Genomic DNA, 19014 nt, shown 5'->3' with positions numbered 1-19014 from the left:
AAACATAAAACTACAGAAGTTTTATTTGTCTTAGTCGTGGTGGTCTTGGCATGGGTTTTATGACTGATAATAAAGTAAACACATGAAATTATTTTAGTTAGAGCTATTAAATAAGAGTTTTGCTCCATGGTTTACTGTTCAAAACCTAAGGTTACAAGTGTCCTTCATTAAACATTAGCGCTGAATGGTGAAATGAACATACATGTAATCCGTCTGACCCTGTTTTATGACCTTAAGCGGACTGCTCTACGTACAATGTGTGTGAAAGAGCACATGTGGTTCTAAAACGCTAATCAGTACCATGAAACAATTATTCTCCTTAATATTCGTCCTTCACAAAACTCTTATCAGTTGAACCATTCTATTTTTAGCACCATGTAAAAATTGTTGAGTTTTACTTTCACCAGGGGAGACATTATACACTATTTCCTGAAGAAGAACAGTTGAACAAATTTCAACAAAATCAGAATGCCATTTACAGCTGAAAAAGACGCCGAGTTTGGAGACGCTCATTTTGACGTTTCTAAGAATGAAAAACGCTTGATTCGAGTCACGCTCAAAACATATGAAAGAACAGGAACTTATATCTTTCTAAAATTATTCAAAAAGGGTGAACATGACTATGAATTTCAACAAAGAATAACCCTGACTTTGGAAGAGTTTGAAAAGTTGTCAAAGAAAACTCCAAAAATTCGAGCGGCTGCTCAAAACTCAAATGACATTGATTCAACAACTAAAACAACCCCCGCAAAACGACCAAAGTTAAAGCAAAAAGACGACGAACACGAATTATCTGATCAAGAGTAAATTGTAAAGAAAATGGTGGAAGCTATGTACGAGCGCTCACCTGCTTACTTTAAACAATTTCAAAAAAACTTTAGGTTTTTCGTTTCAGAAGAAAAACCATCTTCAATGTTTGCCCGGAATTACGCTGTTTGCATGCATTTTGAAAACGGCTATTGTGAATTGTTACCCTCTAACCATTATCATGTGTTGTTTGATGTGTCTGACGTTTCTACGGAAATATTAAAACGAAATAAGCTTTATGCAGTTCCTTGCTTGTACACAACCTTCAAAACTTTTTTTTCAAACGGAGCCACAGTGGAGACAACTGGAGAGATTTTCGAAAAACTCAAACTAGCTGTGGAATACAATGGTTCAGCGCCGCCGACAAAAGGAGAAGCAACCAGCATTCAGAAGAGCTTACCAAATTTGAGCAGTGCCTTGAGCAAAAATTACCGCCCAAGTGGAATAGTTGGTTACAAATCTCTGGATAATGCTGAGAAAACATTGAATCAACAATTACAAACTGACCGGATAACAACTGAAACTCTAAAGAGATTTGAAAACATTTTGTATGGTCCTCATTCTGGTGCTTTTTGTCAAATAATGGATATTTTTGTGAGTGGCTAGGGAAAGTTAGATATTGACATTGATGTTTTGTGTGTACGCTTAGTTTTTGAAGAAAAAATAAAGTTTTGAAAAAAAAATTTATTTCATCAAATCATGTTAGTAGTGTTAGAACATCATATGAAGCGCAAAACGTATCAATTCAACATCACTCATTTTTACAATTTCTTTTCCACCAAAAAGATAATGAGCAATATAAATACAAAATAAGCCACACAATATTGAGTTTGGTTTTTGAATTGGCTGGTTTCTTAGCAATTCATATACAGTTTGTATATTACCAGCAGAGGAAACAAGTCTATTGTGCAAATGTTTATATGAAGTTAGATTTTGTCCCAAGGGATCCGCAAAAATATAATCTCCGTTCCTTCGACAAATAAGTATCCAATGTGTTCCAATTGATTGAGAAGTTGACGCATTCACAATAATGAAACTGTTCTGAGATAAGTGCAGCGGAAAATTGTCAGCTGCAAACACACCATGAAATTTGTACTTCAAACGTTTACATCCTTGAACGAGGTTGTTTATTTCATCTTCATCCACCAATTTGTAAGAATATGATTTTTCGAAACTCTTCGTGCAGAGTCGATAAAAATTGTACTTGCTTTTTCCCCAATTATGAAAATTTCAATATTACTGGGCAACGCGGCTGAAAACTTAAGTTCAATTGAAATTGAACAATTGGTAAGTTCAGGGTGAATAAAATCATGTGACGCCTGCTGAGTGCTGGTGAGATCAAACACCATAATAAAATGGTTAGGGTATTCAGACAAACTTATTCCATGTCCATTGTCAATATAGGCTAAATCTGACATTGTGTTGAAGTACAAGCGTTTTTCGTCAGCTGTATTTATGGGGCTGTCTGCAACGGGGAGTCCATTTCGATAAATACATATCTGCTCCAGATTAAATTTACGAAAGTGAAATGGATTGAGTTGTTTGCTTCCTAAGAAAGCTTCATTTGTGTTAAGACAAATGGCAAGACGTCGAATAGGCTCCCTGCTAAAAACATCTTCCTGTTTCCAACTTTGCAAACCAGTAGAAGCCAGAAATGTTTTTGTTATAGTTTCCAAGTAAGGATAGGACGCTGGGCTTGTTAGTAAAGTTTTTTCAATGGCAGAAACGACGTCGTCGTTCAATGTCATTTTTCTCACATACAAATTAGCTTCTATAATTTTCACTTTGTATGATTTTCCAGCATCGTCGGATATTACAACAAAATCATCTATAGATCTTCAAAAGGAAATTCGCAATGTGACTCCACTCAAAAGATGTCGATCACATGTAAAAAAATCTACTGCCACTTTTCCATAAAAAGTACATTCAGCAGATTGTCTAACCAACGCTTTTCGTCTGTTAACTTCAGCTGTTGCTATCGTTCCAGGATTATCCTCGTACGAATAACCTTGGCAAGCCAACCAAGTAGCCTTTGCGTCTTTGTTGTGAGAAAATTCGGTTTTAATGAAACTTTTGTGAGCATAATTTCCATTAGCATTTGAAATTTTTAGTCCGTTGGCAGATACTGTACAGTCAGAAAAGAGTGAATGTAAAACATTATTACAAAAGTAAGGAGCGTCTGTTTTGGTTACATCTGCTGCAGCTCCAGCATCATATTTTAAATCAGCTTCAGAAGCCTGAACTATCTTGCATTTGATTTCCAGGAAAATTTTTTGCAGATCAATAAAATTATTTCTGTCTCCGGCAACCTCAAACTCCAGCATGGGTCCATTAGGACTGTAAACTGGTCCTACTTTTTGACAAAAGCTCCAATCAAAAGTTACAAGAAGCGCTGGTTTTTCGAATAAATCCAAGGAACTATGTGTTGCCTCTGTTGGTAACATATTACCGATCATCTTTAACTTTGGCAAAGAAACCCGACCGACTTCTCTTTGGCTGTTTGTATTTTTGAAATGACTACCTTTCTTTTTTTGCTACCTTTTCTCGCTTTTGAACCTGAACGTTTAGATCGTCTACGATTCATTCGTCTTTGTCTCATTCGCAGTGCCAATGAGCCTCCTGTTTGCTTTTTGACTGTATTTGATAACGTGTTTTTCAGAGCTTGTTTTGGAGATTTTTTTTTACTGACAACGTCCATTAACTCTGGTACGCTCTGTAACAGAAGTTCTTTTCCAACTCGTTTTGCTGCTGGTAAAATAAATTTTCTGGCAATAGGTAGAGCGATTCTTCCGATACAACTTGCTAAAGCTCCAAATTCGCTACCTCTTTGCCTATAGTGCCCAGAAAAATAAGGCAATGCAGATGCTTGATTGGTGTAGTATGAATCCATTGCTTTTACTCACCAAATTTTTTAAACTGTAACGTCAAAATGACTTTTCCGGTCCCTGAAAAAGGGACTAATTGACCTGTTTCGCTGCGTAGTTCTATAGAAATTGACTGAATTGTATTTGAAAGAAGTTTTTTGTAGTCCAAATTCGAAAAAACTATTCTGTGTGTTGGTTCAAGCTCGCAGACGCTACTGTTTTTCAATCGTTGTTTTGAATCAATGACTCGTAATAAAGGTGCTTTCGCATCGCCCACGTATTGATACTCAATAATGTTTGTATAAATGAATATCAAATGTTTCCCGGCGCACAGATCAGCTGGAAAGTCAGCCATAAAAGCCTTAGTATCATCTTTTTTCATCAGTTTATTTGCAATTGTGTCCATTTTATAACCAATGTGTGTTCCTCGTCCATCAGGAGTGCCCTTGAAACCAATAATGCTAGGAATTTCATCGCTTGGAAACGTAATTCCCTCGTATTTTCCAAAGACAATTTCAAATTTACCGGAACTTTTAATTTCTCTGAAAGAAAAATTTGGTAAACCAACAGTTCTTTTAATGGTAACTAGCAACTGTGGCACAGTATCAAAAGTTCCTGGCATGAAAGCTAATCGCTCACCGTTGTATGGACGTGATATGACATTAGCTCCAGAGCTATTCCGTTGGTGCTCTTCTAAACCACTTAAACTGTAAGAAATTAGGACTCCGTTTGTGATGTGCTCTATTTTTTTTGGAAAAATAATTTCACTCAAAGCTACTCTCCAGTCTCCCGACAGTTGTATTTCATCATTGAAAAAATTCCTGAATGAAGCCAATGTGTTTTGATCGAAGATCTCCATCGAAGCGGAGGAGATTACATGTACCGTAAATTCATCTTCAAAACGGTTACTTGCCATTTTGCACAGGCGACTCTCGCACTAATTGGAGTTCGGGTTGATAGAATTTTCCCTGAATAATTTCCTTATCGGTATCGATAAGAGAATACGTTGGAGGGTTCAATGTTGGGATAGACGAAATTTCAAAAACCTCGTCTGTAAATGACTGTTTGTAACCTTTTCCAAACGTCTCCTCTTTTTTCACTATTCGTACAAGATCACCGACAAAGAATTTTGGTTTTTGAGAATATGTTGTATTCGCAATCAGAGATACCAGTCGCGGAACGTCTTTTTTCGTGACCTTGTTTGGAGCAAGATTGATTGTTCGATTAACTCTAGAATTGATAGTTTTAACAAATGAATCCAGTTTATCTAGATATGAATAGGTCCACTTTTCTTCTAAGTATCTGTATATTATATTTTTGAGGGAACGTATAATTCTTTCAGCAAAAGCAGACTTTTTCTCACTAAACGTACTGTATAAATGAATTCCGCGTTTATTGCAGAGGGCTTTGAAAGCACCGAGGAACTCTGTACCATCATCGACCCAAACTTTTTTTGGTTGCTTATGTTTGATCATCTTTTTGAAAGCCTCTGCAGTTTCTGTAGCATATTTTGTTTTTAGTGGTTCAACTCTGAGATATCTTGACAGACAGTCAACTGCAACAAGAAGGTATTTTACACCACTGTTGTACTTTGCAAGTTTATCAACAAATGCTAGATCTACGGACCAGATCTCATTTAGGTCGTTAACAATTACTTTAAGCCTTGGAAATCTGAGGCGACGTGAACGATATTTGGTGAAGGATGGTTTCGTTTCCAGATACATTTTTACTTTTTTCATTGATAATTTACTCAAATTTTGCAGTCGTTTTGCGTTTCCAAATGACGCAGGTCCTTTTAAATAAAGGCTATCAAGTTTCTTCACATCATCTATAGAAAGCCCAGTCTTTTCTACTCGTGTCTTCGTCTGTCTTCTTTTTGCTCTCATCGACTTTTGGCTTTGCACTTTTTTCTTTTGTCTCAGATCTTCCTCTTGGTTGTTTTTGTTGCTGTTTCTTTTGTTTTCGAGTCGGTTGTTCTTCCTCTTCTTCGCTGTAAAACTCATCGAGAACTTTTTTTGCATGTGTATTGTAAACCAAGTGAGCTGCTATATCAAGTTCACTCAAGATTTTGGAATACTTTTGCACGTCAATTTTTTTGGTAGGTTGTTGTAAATTGTACAAGAAATTTGTCACCTTCACTCCTTGAGGTTCATCTTCAATATGGAGAACATTATTCTCTTCACTAATAGAAACAGTATTGGAATCAAAAATTTTTTTCAGGATAATAGCAGCTCTTTTTGTTTTATTTTCATCCATTAATTTTAGTTCTAGCATTATTGAGTCAAACGCTGAATCCTTCCGTTTTTTCACTACAGGTTCGATTTCACTGTCATCACTCACAAATAATTCTGATTTTACGTCATCTGGATCACTTGTTCCATCACCGGTACTCCTTGTTCTTATGACACGTCTATCAGTGCTTGTGTCAGCATCTTTTTTTCCACTGCTCTGCTCAAAATTTGGATTAGATCTTTGTAGTAGCGATAACTGAGTGGCTTTTTGTTGATATATTGGATTATCAAAAATTTCTTCCTTGGTTGGATTTTTTGATATGAACATCCTCTTGGGGATCAAAACAAATTCTTCTGTATGCATTATTTGACTTTTAAGTAAAGATAGCACGAGAATGGTATTGCCTTGATAAGTTGTGATTTTTTCGTCAAAATAAATCGCTTTCTCTTCAGACTTGTTTCCTTTGATAATAACTGCTGAAATGAGTCCTCTTGATTTTTTAGTAACTGTTTGTTGACTGGAACATTGCCATTGATTACATTGAGCAAACACTCGCACAGAAAATTTATAAAACTATTCGGTGCTTCTTTGAGGAACTTTCTGAAATTACTATCAGACAGCTCGAGCATTTGCTTTAGCATACATAACTCTTTCTCTCTCATCTGTTAAATTAGTTATGACCGCTTTGGAGGAAGGTAGATAAAAAATGGTTGGACCTGGTTGTACAATATTTGAACAATAACGCAAGGAGTCTGAAGTTTTTGGATCCAAGTCGATGAGTAAGTGTCCAAAGGGAATTTTGTTGCTAACTCGTAGCTTTCTTTTAAAAAACTTGTGTTGTTTAACTGTTTGTCAATATAGGTGATCTGCTGTATGTCTCTAGGTGATTTGAACAAAATGATGTGGGTTGTGTTGAGATCAATTGTTCTTGACCATTTACTCTGTTGGAATAAGTTATGTTTAACGTAAATGACGCTAATATTTCTATGGCGTCCAGCAGTTGCGAGTTTAGAAAACTCTTTGTCATTGAAAATTTCCTCGCAAGAATCGTCAAAAACAAGCAGACAGTTTTCCAGCTGTGAAATGAACTCAAATCCAGAAAACTTTGTGAAAAAATGTTCAAGTTACGCTCTATAGAGCTGAACTTTGGTTGCTCGTGTTGATAGAAGTAGTAAATAGATTTAAATTTTGGGTAAAAAGTGTTTCTCATTAGCATTTGGAATATAAGCTCAGTTTTACCACAGCATGATGGACCACAAACAGCCATGAATAATCTATCGCTTGTTGAAATTATCTTGTTCATAGCTTCGGATTTGGAAGCGCGTAGCCAACTGTGCATGAAAGCAATGAAAACCAAAATGTTGACTCTTCACAATCAAGATGGAAAAACACAAGTTTGATCAAGGACACACCAATAAGAAACAGTATTATTACGATTTGAGTAAAATACACTACTTCTGATCGTGGTAGTCTAGAGTTACAAAATTTCCATGAGCGTCTCTCTTGATTCTCTTCATTGAAAACTAAATCATTCAAACCTATTCCAGCAGGGGAATCTATCTGATCTTCTTTATCACTCATTTTAAAAGACGTTTTGATCAAAAATGAATTAAAACATCAGTTTTTTTGTGTTAGCTCATTATTTTGTTAGTAACTCTCTCAACCATAAAAAATTCATATGTAGTATATCTAGAGTCTTTGTCTTCTTTCTTGTAAGTCACTTTGTAGTTCGATTGCATGCCACAATCCTTTGCGTAGTAGACAATTGACTCCACGTTTCCTTTGCTGACTACCTGCTTGATTTCATCAGGGAGACTTTCGTCGTCCAGGATCACTTGAACTGGGGTTGGCGACTTGTGCATAGGTAAAGGGGTTAGTTTCAGTCTTTTCATTTTCTCTTGTAAAGACATGGTACATTTGAATGTATTCAAGCAGTGAAGGATATTTCTTCAGTGTCTCAATCTCCGATAAGTTGCAAATAATCTGTTGTTTCCTCAGAATGGATTGCCCACGTGATTCTACTTTATCTTCTCTGACCAAAGATAGATTTATCTGATTATCATTCGTTATGCAACTGCATACTGTCAAACTTGGAGATAAATTCACTTGAAGAACTGAAGGAGCTACCTTCTCCACTCGACGGCTCATTGGCGGGGAATGTTAGCCAATAGAAATACAACTGTGCTTTTCTTTTAGCGCAATGTCTTTTTTTGTTTCTCAGGCAAGTAAAGAGAGTGTAGAGCACAAGTAAAATGTTTAATTGGGGTATTAATTTCCTCAACTTTAGGGCATGAAAGGGTATCCAAATCTATCACTTCTTTCTGTAAAAGTGTTTGCAGTGATTTAGTTTTCTCTTTCCCTTTAGCATAAAACTTTCCTGAAGGAAATCGAAGTTTAATTGCAATAAAAATTTGAGATATAAACCAGTAAGGATAATTGCCACTATTCCACGACAAACCGTGTAAGAACCTACTAACCCACTGATGAGATTTTCTCTCACTAGCGGATAGTGAGTTGTAAGAAACTGGTGGAAGGAACAAGATTGTGTCTGTGTAGTTGTTTGAGCAAATCGATAACTCCTTAATTATAAAACCCGATTTCTTATGACGAAAACCTTCAAAATCTAAGACAACAACTTCTGGCTTTAACATTCCAGCAAACTAAATAGGTTTCGTTTAAATGTTTTCACGAAGAGGCAAAACATTAATCCAGTCATGTGACCAATGTAGGCGTTTGTGATTGGACACGGTAAAACGTAAGAATAACCAGGACCTTTCTGACTGTGCTCTGCAATAAAACCCGAGGCGTCATGAAGTATTGCATGTAATCGAAGGAATTTATATGACTTAAGGTATTTGTCTAGTGAAGAGTTGTCTATACCTATAAGACCACCATATGGTCTCAACTTGAGAACAATTTCAAGGTTGATGTCTGGGTCCAAAATAAGACATGCTGCTAAAAAATATACAAACCGCTCACTGTATTCCGGATAGTCTAGTTTTATTTGATCATAAATTTCATGAATATTTTTCAAATCTACCGTTGCAATTGTTGTCATGCTGATTTGCAAATGATAAAATGAAATAATGAACTTAAGTTCGTTGCTTTTTCATATAAGAAAAAAAGTCAATTTAACAAAATTGTTTTTTTAGAAAGTTTTTGACTTCTATTTTTATGTAGACTAATTCAAAGAAAATAAAAGTCAACAAAAAACCATTTTTGAGTGCCCCTTCATAGCGCAAAATCCATTTCAGACCATTTTAGGACTCCAAAAAATTTTAAAAATTTTTTCAAAAAATTCGAAATTTTTATATGTTTCGACCCCTATACTACTTAGGTGAAAAAAGTGAAGTCAACAAAAAATCATTTTTGAGTGCTCTTTCATAGCGCAAAATCCATTTCAGACAATTTTAGGACTTTGAAAAACTTTGAAACATTTTCGAAAAAATTTTTGAAAATTTTTCTCAATCGCGCACAAAACATCAATTCAAAACCACCAAAACCCAATTCCCAAGTTTCAATTTACATGAACCTTCAAAATGAAATGGAAATAGCTGAAAAGTATAGTAATTTGCCTTACACTCTGAAAAAATTACAAGATTTCACTTTTTCAGAGATAAAATTTCTTGTAGGGGGGTGTCCGGACCCCCCCCCCCCCCCCCCTAGAAGCACTAGGCAACTTACTATACTACTGACACTGCTACCCAGGGATGCAATCGATTAATTTTAATACCACTTTGAATATTAATACCTAGAATTTTTCCCGGCTGATGTCCCACTTTTTAAATTTGCTCATTCTCTGCAGAATTTTGCGCATTTTTCGAGCACTCATTTTTTGCATACGTGTCCGCAGTCAAATCCGCTTAAAATCTAATATGGTTGCAACTTAATAGAAATTAGAGTTTTGTGCACTCGCGGCAGCTAAATCATGAATCATGGGTACCGTAGCACCAGATCTCTATTGGCAGTTGTGCCAAATGTAACACACACACACACACACACACACACACACACACACACACACACACACACACACACACACACACACACACACACACACACAATGTGTATCCCAGATTTTGCCCAAAAAAACGGGGAAAAGAGTGTAAGAGCGTAAAAATGAGATTTTTACACCGTTAGTGCCACGCTTAATAAGGACAGATGAAGTGTAATTAAAAAGTGTAACTTCAGGGTTTAAAGGTGGAATAAGGGTGCATTAACTAATTTTTACACTCTTTGAATCACACTATTAAAACTATTTTTTTCCACTCTTTTCTCACTTCTTTTTCTCAAATCTTGTTACACTTTTTTATTGAATAACGAACCTATTCAAATTTTTCATTTTGTAATTAATGGCTTTCATGTCTTTGGAAATATTTTTTTTCGAAAAAAAAAACAAGTATTACAAAACTTTGCATTTTTTTTCTTTTTTTATCTAATTGTTGCTTATTTTCATTAATGAGCGGCCACATAATACATTATCAGTGTTGGACGATGATGCAATCGAATATATTTTGGGGGCCAAAGTATGGCTTTGCGGCTTCCAAAATATTTTCTGGCAAGTTTTAATTGATTTTTAGTTTGTTGTCCATTTGTTGTTCTTTTTGTAACTGCATAAAAAATTGAATGCCAAGAGTTCATAATTCATTTCTATAGAAGCTTTGGCAATAGTAAACCTATGGGATATATTAGTTGATTCCTATTGGTTTTCATTACTTTGAAATTAATTGTTTTTTTTTTAAATTCAGCGAATTTTCTGACTTTAAAGTTTCTGTTCTTTTTTGTCTAATTGTTACCAAGCTTTATTACGAACTGGTGAAAAACCATTTTTTTCTGGTGAATTACCAGTTATTCTGTTTGATTTCAGTTTTATCTGAACCTATTTTGACTTTGTTATTAAGTTTTGTTTTTGAAAACGGACATAAATTTTTTGATGTAATTAATGTTTGTTGTTGTTGTTTGATTTTGCCGTTCGTCTTCGCTCGCTTTCTTAATATCGGCATATCTCATCAATCTAATTCATCATTTTGTACTCCACTGAGTTACTTGCTTTGGAGGCTAATTGCATGTAGTGTCTGAAGATGTCCAAGGTATTGATGCAGTTGCAGCTGAGTTATCAAGTCTGGTTCTGGAATCGGAACAGACGGAATCCTCTGAGGATGCAACTCCTTCCGACGGCAGTTCACAACAAGATTGTGACTCCAATTGTTAAGGGTGACATTTCACACTTTGGCATTGTATTGGAAGAATTATTGTTCCGACCCCTCTTGAGGTGGGGAGGAACTACATACTCAAATGGGTTTTTTTTGTTCAGTCAATTTTGGTCGTTCGATATATTCATCGTAGAGAGTTGAGACTGGTATCATTAGAAAGCTTGTCCAGCGCAGAATGTGGAACTAAAAAGATTTTTTTGATTTTCGGTTTTAACAGGGAGATATTGAGGTTTAAACTTTTGAGGAAATAGAGTGAATTCCGTTGCTTTCATTCACCTTTTTTCTGAATTTTTGAATAAAAATTCGCCAATTTTGATAAAATTTTTTAACATTTTTCGTGAAAATGTTGTTGATTTGACGTTTAAAGACAAAATACATTGTTGGCTGTTTTCATTGAATTCTTTTGTCACAAATTCCGGCTGAAAATTTCACAAAATTCAGACTTTTTCATCAAAAACAGCACGAAATAAGTTTCTTTAGTCCACTCTGATTAGTTTTGCAGAAAGTGCACACCCAAAAACCACTAACACTATCTTTGTAGACTTAAAAAGAAGGCTAATTCCACTTCAATTTCCAATGCGAGTGCTCTGTAAAAAAACTTTGCCGTTTTTTGCTAACTTTATTCGTTGATTGTCAAAAACGCAGCATTTTTTTTTGACTTTTTAACTAACAAAATATCTACATCAATGACAATCCAAAAATTAAATATTCCTAATGGATAATCAGCATTGGCAGAATTAGTCCTGTACCAATCGTGGACTGTTACAATCCAAAAATAATTTGGATTGTCGTCAGTCGGTTTTTTATTAAAAAAAATTTGATCTTTTTTATATTAATTAAATAACAGAACATTTCAAATCAAAACTCACTAGTGATATGTCCTATTGGCTTGCCAATTACCTCAAAAATAATTTATCTTATTGATTGCTTGAAATCTTATGGTCGTTTTGACTTTTATAATATTTGATTTTTAAATAAAAATTGGCTTACAGAAGTTTGCCTCCATTTTTCTCTTAAGTTGGTCGACTTGTAGCTTACTGTCAGCAATCAAAGAGTGCTCCTTCTTCCTGCTAAATTCAAATTTAGTCTTTATTGCGGTTTTACGCCTTAAGTTATTGTGTTCTGGCTTTGATACTACTAGATTTCACAATTTTTCTTTTAATTTTTAGGTATTTGCCCATTTTTCATGTTTTCTTGTTTTGTCAATTTATCACGTTATTGTCAGTTCATATATCACATTTTTCGCGTTCAAAATAACACACAATTGATAATGTTTAAATCCATAAAGATATAGATTGTGGTTCTTTACCGCTTCGACAGTACTTTCTGAAAGAATTTAATCGATTGTTTTAATATCGTCTCTAACTGTCGTTTTTTTTACTTTGTCTTTATTGTCGTATTTAATTTCCTGTATAATGACCCGGTTTGATTGACTTTTCCTGGAAGTGTAGATGGGCCAATTTTCTGATATTAGAAGATAGATAATGGCTTTCATGACTTTGAAAACAATTGTTTGCCAAAATGAAAAAAAAAAACAATTCAACTTCGCAATTTTGTTCCTTTTATTGTCTGTTTGTTACCAGATCTCGATAATTAAAGGTTGAAGATGACATTGTTTTTGTCAAGGGAAGGTGTCAAAAGGGATTGGTGTCGCAAAATCTAATGTTTTAAAAGAATTCGGTATAACTTTACTGGCTTCGACACGGGTTTTTCACAAAAAAAATCAAATTAATATTAGATTTTTGTTATTTTTGACGTTTTTTTGTAGACGTAAGACATATTCTGGATAATTGAAGGTCTCAAGGGCTTCCTTTGGAAGAATGGACGAACTTGTTCAAATTTTCCATTTTGTAATTAATGGCTTTTATGTCTTTGGAAATAAATTTTTTTCGAAAAAAAACAAGTATTACAAAACTTTGTTTCTTTTCCTTTTGTCTAATTGTTGCTTGTTTTCATTAATGAGCGGCCACATATTACATTATCAGTGTTGGACGATGGTGCAATCGAACATATTTTGGGGGTCAAAGTATGGCTTTGCGGCTTGCAAAATATTTTCTGGCAAGTTTTAATTGATTTTTAGTTTGTTGTCCATTTGTTGTTCTTTTTGTAACTGCATAAAAAATTGAATGCCAAGAGTTCATAATTCATTTCTATAGAAGCTTTGGCAATTGTAAACCTATGGGATATATTAGTTGATTCCTATTGGTTTTCATTACTTTGAAATTAAATGTTTTTTATTTTTAAATTCAGCGAATTTTCTGACTTTAAAGTTTCTGTTCTTTTTTGTCTAATTGTTACCAAGCTTTATTACGAACTGGTGAAAACCCATTTTTTTCTGGTGAATTACAAGTTATTTTGTTTATTTTCAGTTTTATCTGAACCTATTTTGACTTTGTTATTAAGTTTTGTTTTTGAAAACGGACATAAATTTTTTGATGTAATTAATGTTTGTTGTTGTTGTTTGATTTTGCCGTTCATCTTCGCCCGCTTTCTTAAAATTGGCATATCTCATCAATCTAATGCAACATTTTTGGAAAGAATGCAACGGAATAAGGGTTAGTTTTGACCTCATCATGTTTAGGAAAGATCCTCATCAAGTTTAGGAAAGATCTCTTTTAAAACTTTTCAATGTTCTCTTTCATGTTAATTACAGACAAGTCAAGTATCTTATCATTTTTCCTTTCAATGCAGATCTTTTTTACGTTCAAATATTGCCCTCTGGATATATTTTATGTTTGAGGCAGAATTTCATAATTTTTGAGTTCTTGAGTTTTGCCTGCAGTTGTTGAATTTTCATTGAATTTATTTTTCATTTTATATAAGCTGGCATTGTGTTTATTCATAGTCAGTAAATGTCATGTCGAAGTAACCAGAAGCGGTATAAACCTCTATATAAAACGGTGTACATTTATACCCCTATTGGGTAATTAATTCAGTTCATCGGCTCATAGTTTATACATTGACCTTGTGTTAGAATAACCTCTATGTGCGAAGCTCACATATACAGGCTTTGTAATAAACCACTCACATCTCTCTACGATAATAATATCGATTAGACAAAATTAACTGAACACAAAAACCCACTTGAGCATTTAGTCCCCCCTCCCCGAAGTGAGTCGGAACAAATAGAGAACTCAAGGACCCGTATAGAAAACGACGAATTCATTTTTTCCAAACAACGCATACCAACTATAATTTGTTTTTGCAATACGGTCAAGTTTTTTGAAATTTTTTATAATTGCATCACGACCAGCACTTTTTAAATTAATTTTCACAAATTCTGTGGAAATATTACATAATTTTTGCTTGCACGCACTGCTTGAACCCGCAAGGCTTCACACACAGTGAGAAAAAGGTATTAAAAGTGAAATCAGCAGGGTTATTGTAGTGTATTTCTAAGAGTGTTTTTTCTTTAAAATTACAGTCTTCCATTTTTTTCTTTGATAAAAATTGGACTAAAGATCAAAATCATAAGGAATTTCTGTGTGAAGATTGTAACAAGCGTAAAAAGTGCAGTTTCCCAAAGTGCAGATTACACTCTTACACTCTTATCCCTGCTATTTAAGAGTGGAAGTTGCTTTACACTCTTATTCTCGCTTAATAATAGTGGAACACGCGTGGACACCTAGGCTCGGGATGTTTTCAGACTGAAGTAGTACACTTCTTGAATAATGTTAATTGGTTTTCATTGTAATTGAACGCCGAATGTAATACAATATGATTGTGGTCGGTGAAATGACTAATTTCAAGATAGAAAAAGCGTATAAAACATTGCAAACACCAAGCTGGAAGTCATTGAGGTCTTTAATGTCACGTTTTTTGGTGGTCACTAACTTAGCCACACTTGTTGTAGTCGATAAAACATTAAAAAAACACTTTTTGAATTATTTTTTAAAAAAATCAGTCTTTCAAACGGGTTATCACCTGTAGAGTACATCAGAATCCTTCTGTTTAGGCCCGAAAAAAAATGTCGGCAAAAAAATTGTGACTCCAATTTTTGTGTTTTAGCTATGTATTATCATCATTATGAGTGTCGTTCGGCTATAGAACGCTTTTTTAAATTCTTTGAAGGCTAACAAAAGTGACCATTTACGATTTTTTGCTATGTTCACATTTCATCAGTAAAAACGTTAGATTATCGCTACGCAAAAGGTAAGATCAAATTTTCTGATTGTCTTCAAGCGTGAAACAAGTGGTCTTTCGACAAAAATTTTTGACGGTTCTCTTGCAAGATCTTGCAAGATTCTTGCAAGATAAACGTCCGGATCTTGCATCTAACAAGATAAACGTTATTTGCAAGATTCTTGCAATATCTTACAAGATAACTGTTGGAGTTCATCTGTGGTTTGAAAAATATTGCATCTCTGCACAGATTATGCTCACTTTTTTCGACTGGAATGAAAACTACGTGGGTGACGTCACATTCGGTCCATATGGGATTGGGAATCACTCTTGGGACGATTGGTTCTCCTCAACTTCAAACCCAACTTCCAAATTCTTTCAATTCTCTGAACGGGTTACTGGAATCGAGTTCAACCAGAACTTTGAATCACCCGGGGAGGTTCTGAGCGTGACATCAGTAGCCCAAATTGATGAGGGAACCCTATCAGGAGGTAGCGAAGGTATTTGTGAACAAGTACGGGTGGGGGGAGAGGGTTGTCGATGTTGTAGGCGAAAGCTTGTTTCCTGGATTATAGTAACATAATAATCCATTCGTAAAAAATATTTCGGTTAATGGTTAAATTTTTTATACAGTACTTATTGTATTTTTTATTATTAAAGGTTTATATCGTTACTATTGAAAAAATAATCAATCGAATTGAGAAACGAAAAAAACTTTCACCAAGTTTTCTTTTTAGAAAGCGATGTGGGATTGCTAAATGATCCCTCAGGTTCGCGTTATCCTTCTCAAACTAATGATGAGACCCTAACCGGTGGAATTGACGACGTTTGTGAACAAACTGGGTGGTTGCGGGTGTTTTGCAAAAGCGAGGCTAATAGTTGTGACACTTTCCGACATCATTTTGTGCAAAAATGCGGCTTTGCATACAGCAAGAATGGACAAGAATCACTTTTCAGCAACAAACTGGAGTTCAAAGTTGCTTCACGGATTGAAATTTACACTCTTACTGCTTTCACTGAGCACTGAATTTGATTGGAGAAAAAAGTTTATACCTCGTTTGATGTTCATTTTGCTTCTATATCAGTCAAAAAAGAACATTTAATTGAATTGAAACTAGAAGCACAAAAAGTATTTCTTAGCATTTTTAGGATATCAGCAAGGAAGCCCGGTAAAGAGCATTTGCACTTGATGTTCCGACCCCTCTTATTCATGAACAACTTCGGAGACCAAAAGAATTTTCCGTACATTTGAATATTAAAATGGATCGGTTAAACTAATTGTTCCGACCAACTTTAGTGGGGGAGGAATTATATACTCAAACGGGTTTTTTGTTCAGACAATTTTTGCCGTTCGACGTATTCTTCTTAAAGGGTTGTGAGTGGTATTATCAGAAAGCCCGTCCAGCTTATAAGGTGGAATTAAAAAGATTTTCTTCATTTTAGTAGACGGAAATCCGTTTTGTTATTCGCATTTTTCCTACTTTTCACAAAAATATTCTTCAATTTTACTAACATTTATTAAATTTGTTGAAAAGAATGCTAATCATTTTACTAGGATTATAGCCAAAACGTTTTTGTTTTTGAACTAATTTTTTTCCACACAATTATCGAGGTTTAAACCTTGGTGAACATTTGACTGACTTTCGCTGTTTCTGTTCACAATTTCCGTATTTTCATGCCATTTTTGTTGCCAATTTTGATAAAAAGTGTGTTAAAATTGGTAACGATAGTATTGTTGGTTTTACCTCTAAAACCAAGAGTTTTCTTCCACTGTTTGATCTAATTTCAGGCTGAAATTTTTTGCTGATTTTGTCAAATTTCATCTTTTTTTCCATCAAAAGTGGCTCCAAAATAGGCCTTTGTAGTCAGCTTTGTTTAAATTTTTTGCATTAACACACCTATAAACTGCTGACACAGTTTTCGCTGACTCCAAAAAATGATTGTTTAAATTGTGGATTCTATGAGAGTGTACTTGAATTAAAAGTTTGCCGGTTATTCGCAAAATTTAACTCTTAAATTATTCAAATTGCATCATTTAAGTTTGATATTTCGACTTTTTGTCAAACAATCCAAATCCATATTATTCAGAGCAATAATGTGATCCCAATAAACAAAGGGCAATAGCTAGAATAGCTTTAGTCTAATCATTATTTCTCAAAGTCAATAAAATCTGGTAGTAGTCAGTCGATGTTTTTTTTTAAACATTTTAGCGATTCCCCCCTTTTAACTTAATTACTGAAAGAAACCTTTACGTTCAAAATGTAATGATGATAGTTCCAACTGACTTCCTAGGGAGTTTCAAGGGAACCTAGTTCTTTTTTGGTCGAAAGCTTATGGTCGAAAGCTTATCCATATTTTTAAAATGAACTGTGGGTCATTGAGCTTTGCGACTTCTTTTTCTTTTTTTATCAACCTCTAGCCTAAAGTCAGCAAAAACAGGTTGTATCGGGTTTTTGAGTGGCTAAAATTTGAACTTTCTTTTTTACGCTCCTTTCACATTGTTAACAGTTCAGGTGTCATATTTTTGGCATTTAGAAGGAAGGCACTGTTGAAAACATTGGGTTTTTGTTAATTAGATTACGGTTTTAACCGCTTCGACTCCGCGTTCTAGAAGCATATATTGAACTTTTTGTTTTCGATCACAATTTATCGTTCCTTTTAGTTGTCCAAATAATTCTGGATGATTGCAGGTCTTAGCTGTTGACACAAAAGGGAAAATATCTACTGATTTTGGTTGATTGCTGAAATTGTTCATGACTTTGAAATTAAATGTGTTAAAAAGTACAAAGATGTAATTTCAAATTCATGTTTCGCTGTTTTTTGCCCACTTGTTACCTACTCTCACTAAATAAAAGCTGTTTATCAAATTTTTGGCAATGAAGAAAAGCACAATTGAACGTATGGTCCTTTTTGATGCATGGCGTGTTGTTTTAACGGCCTCGATGCCGGTTTTTTGCGAATAGCAGAAGAATATTTTGTTTTGTCTTTGTTTGTCATTCTTTTTGTATTCGAATGAAAAATACCACACAATTGCAGGTCCTATCGCCTTGTTGCTGTGGAAAAAAATTTTACTTATTTTATTTGATAGCTAAATTTTTTCACGATTTTGGAGTCGAGTGTTTTGATAATTATAAAAAAATCTCTTAAGTTGAATTTTATTGTTTTTTGTCTACACATTAGCTATTCTCCTGAATTACAATTGCATATCTTATTATTGGCGTTGATGAAGAAAAAAGTGAATATATCTAACGTTTTAAGTTCAATGCGTATTGCTTTATACCTTCAATGCCAATTTTTTGCAAAACAGTTATTTAGTTTTTGATTAAAGTCTATTTATCGTTACTTTGTAGACGTATGACATATTCAGATTAACGGCAAATGTCGATGCTTTTTTCGAGAAAAATCTTATTCAGTGATTTTAGTTGCTATCTATTTTTTTGAAGCCTTCGAAGTTAATTGTTTTAGAAAAAAGATTAATAAACATAAACGTATTCTTGAACTTCTCCTTTTTTGTTCTTTAAAAAAAAAACAGGTTAACCAATCTCATTATTCGGCAGTGACATGTCTCATTATTGGTTTTCAAAGAAGGCGCAGTCAAATATTTACTTATTCTATGAATTAGAAAAGGTTCTAACGGCTTAGTCGCCCTTTTCTTGTAAAATTTAACGGAATTTTTGTTTTTCGTCTGAATTGGTCGTTTGTATTTGTAGACGTACGACATATTCTGGAAACTGACTTGCCTGAGTATTTTTATATTAAGGTGAGAATGAAAAACT

General features: G+C 34.4%; 1 protein-coding gene across 1 annotated transcript in view; it reads left to right on the top strand.

Annotated features, from left to right (window-relative positions):
- The window catches only part of LOC142348073 (uncharacterized), a 67249-nt gene extending 50984 nt beyond the window's left edge, over positions 1 to 16265 (top strand). The window contains exons 6-7 of the mRNA XM_075399239.1: positions 15489 to 15738; positions 15976 to 16265. Coding sequence (XP_075255354.1) covers positions 15489 to 15738; positions 15976 to 16265 — 540 coding nt within the window. The remainder of the gene's footprint in view (positions 1 to 15488; positions 15739 to 15975) is intronic.
- Positions 16266 to 19014: the final 2749 nt, after the last annotated feature.

This window comes from Convolutriloba macropyga, chromosome 10 (genome assembly GCF_964194025.1).
Source record: "Convolutriloba macropyga chromosome 10, txConMacr16.3, whole genome shotgun sequence".
NCBI lineage: Eukaryota > Metazoa > Xenacoelomorpha > Acoela > Convolutidae > Convolutriloba > Convolutriloba macropyga.
The sequence above is the reverse complement of the archived record's forward strand: the minus strand, read 5'-3'. Positions and strand labels throughout refer to the sequence as shown.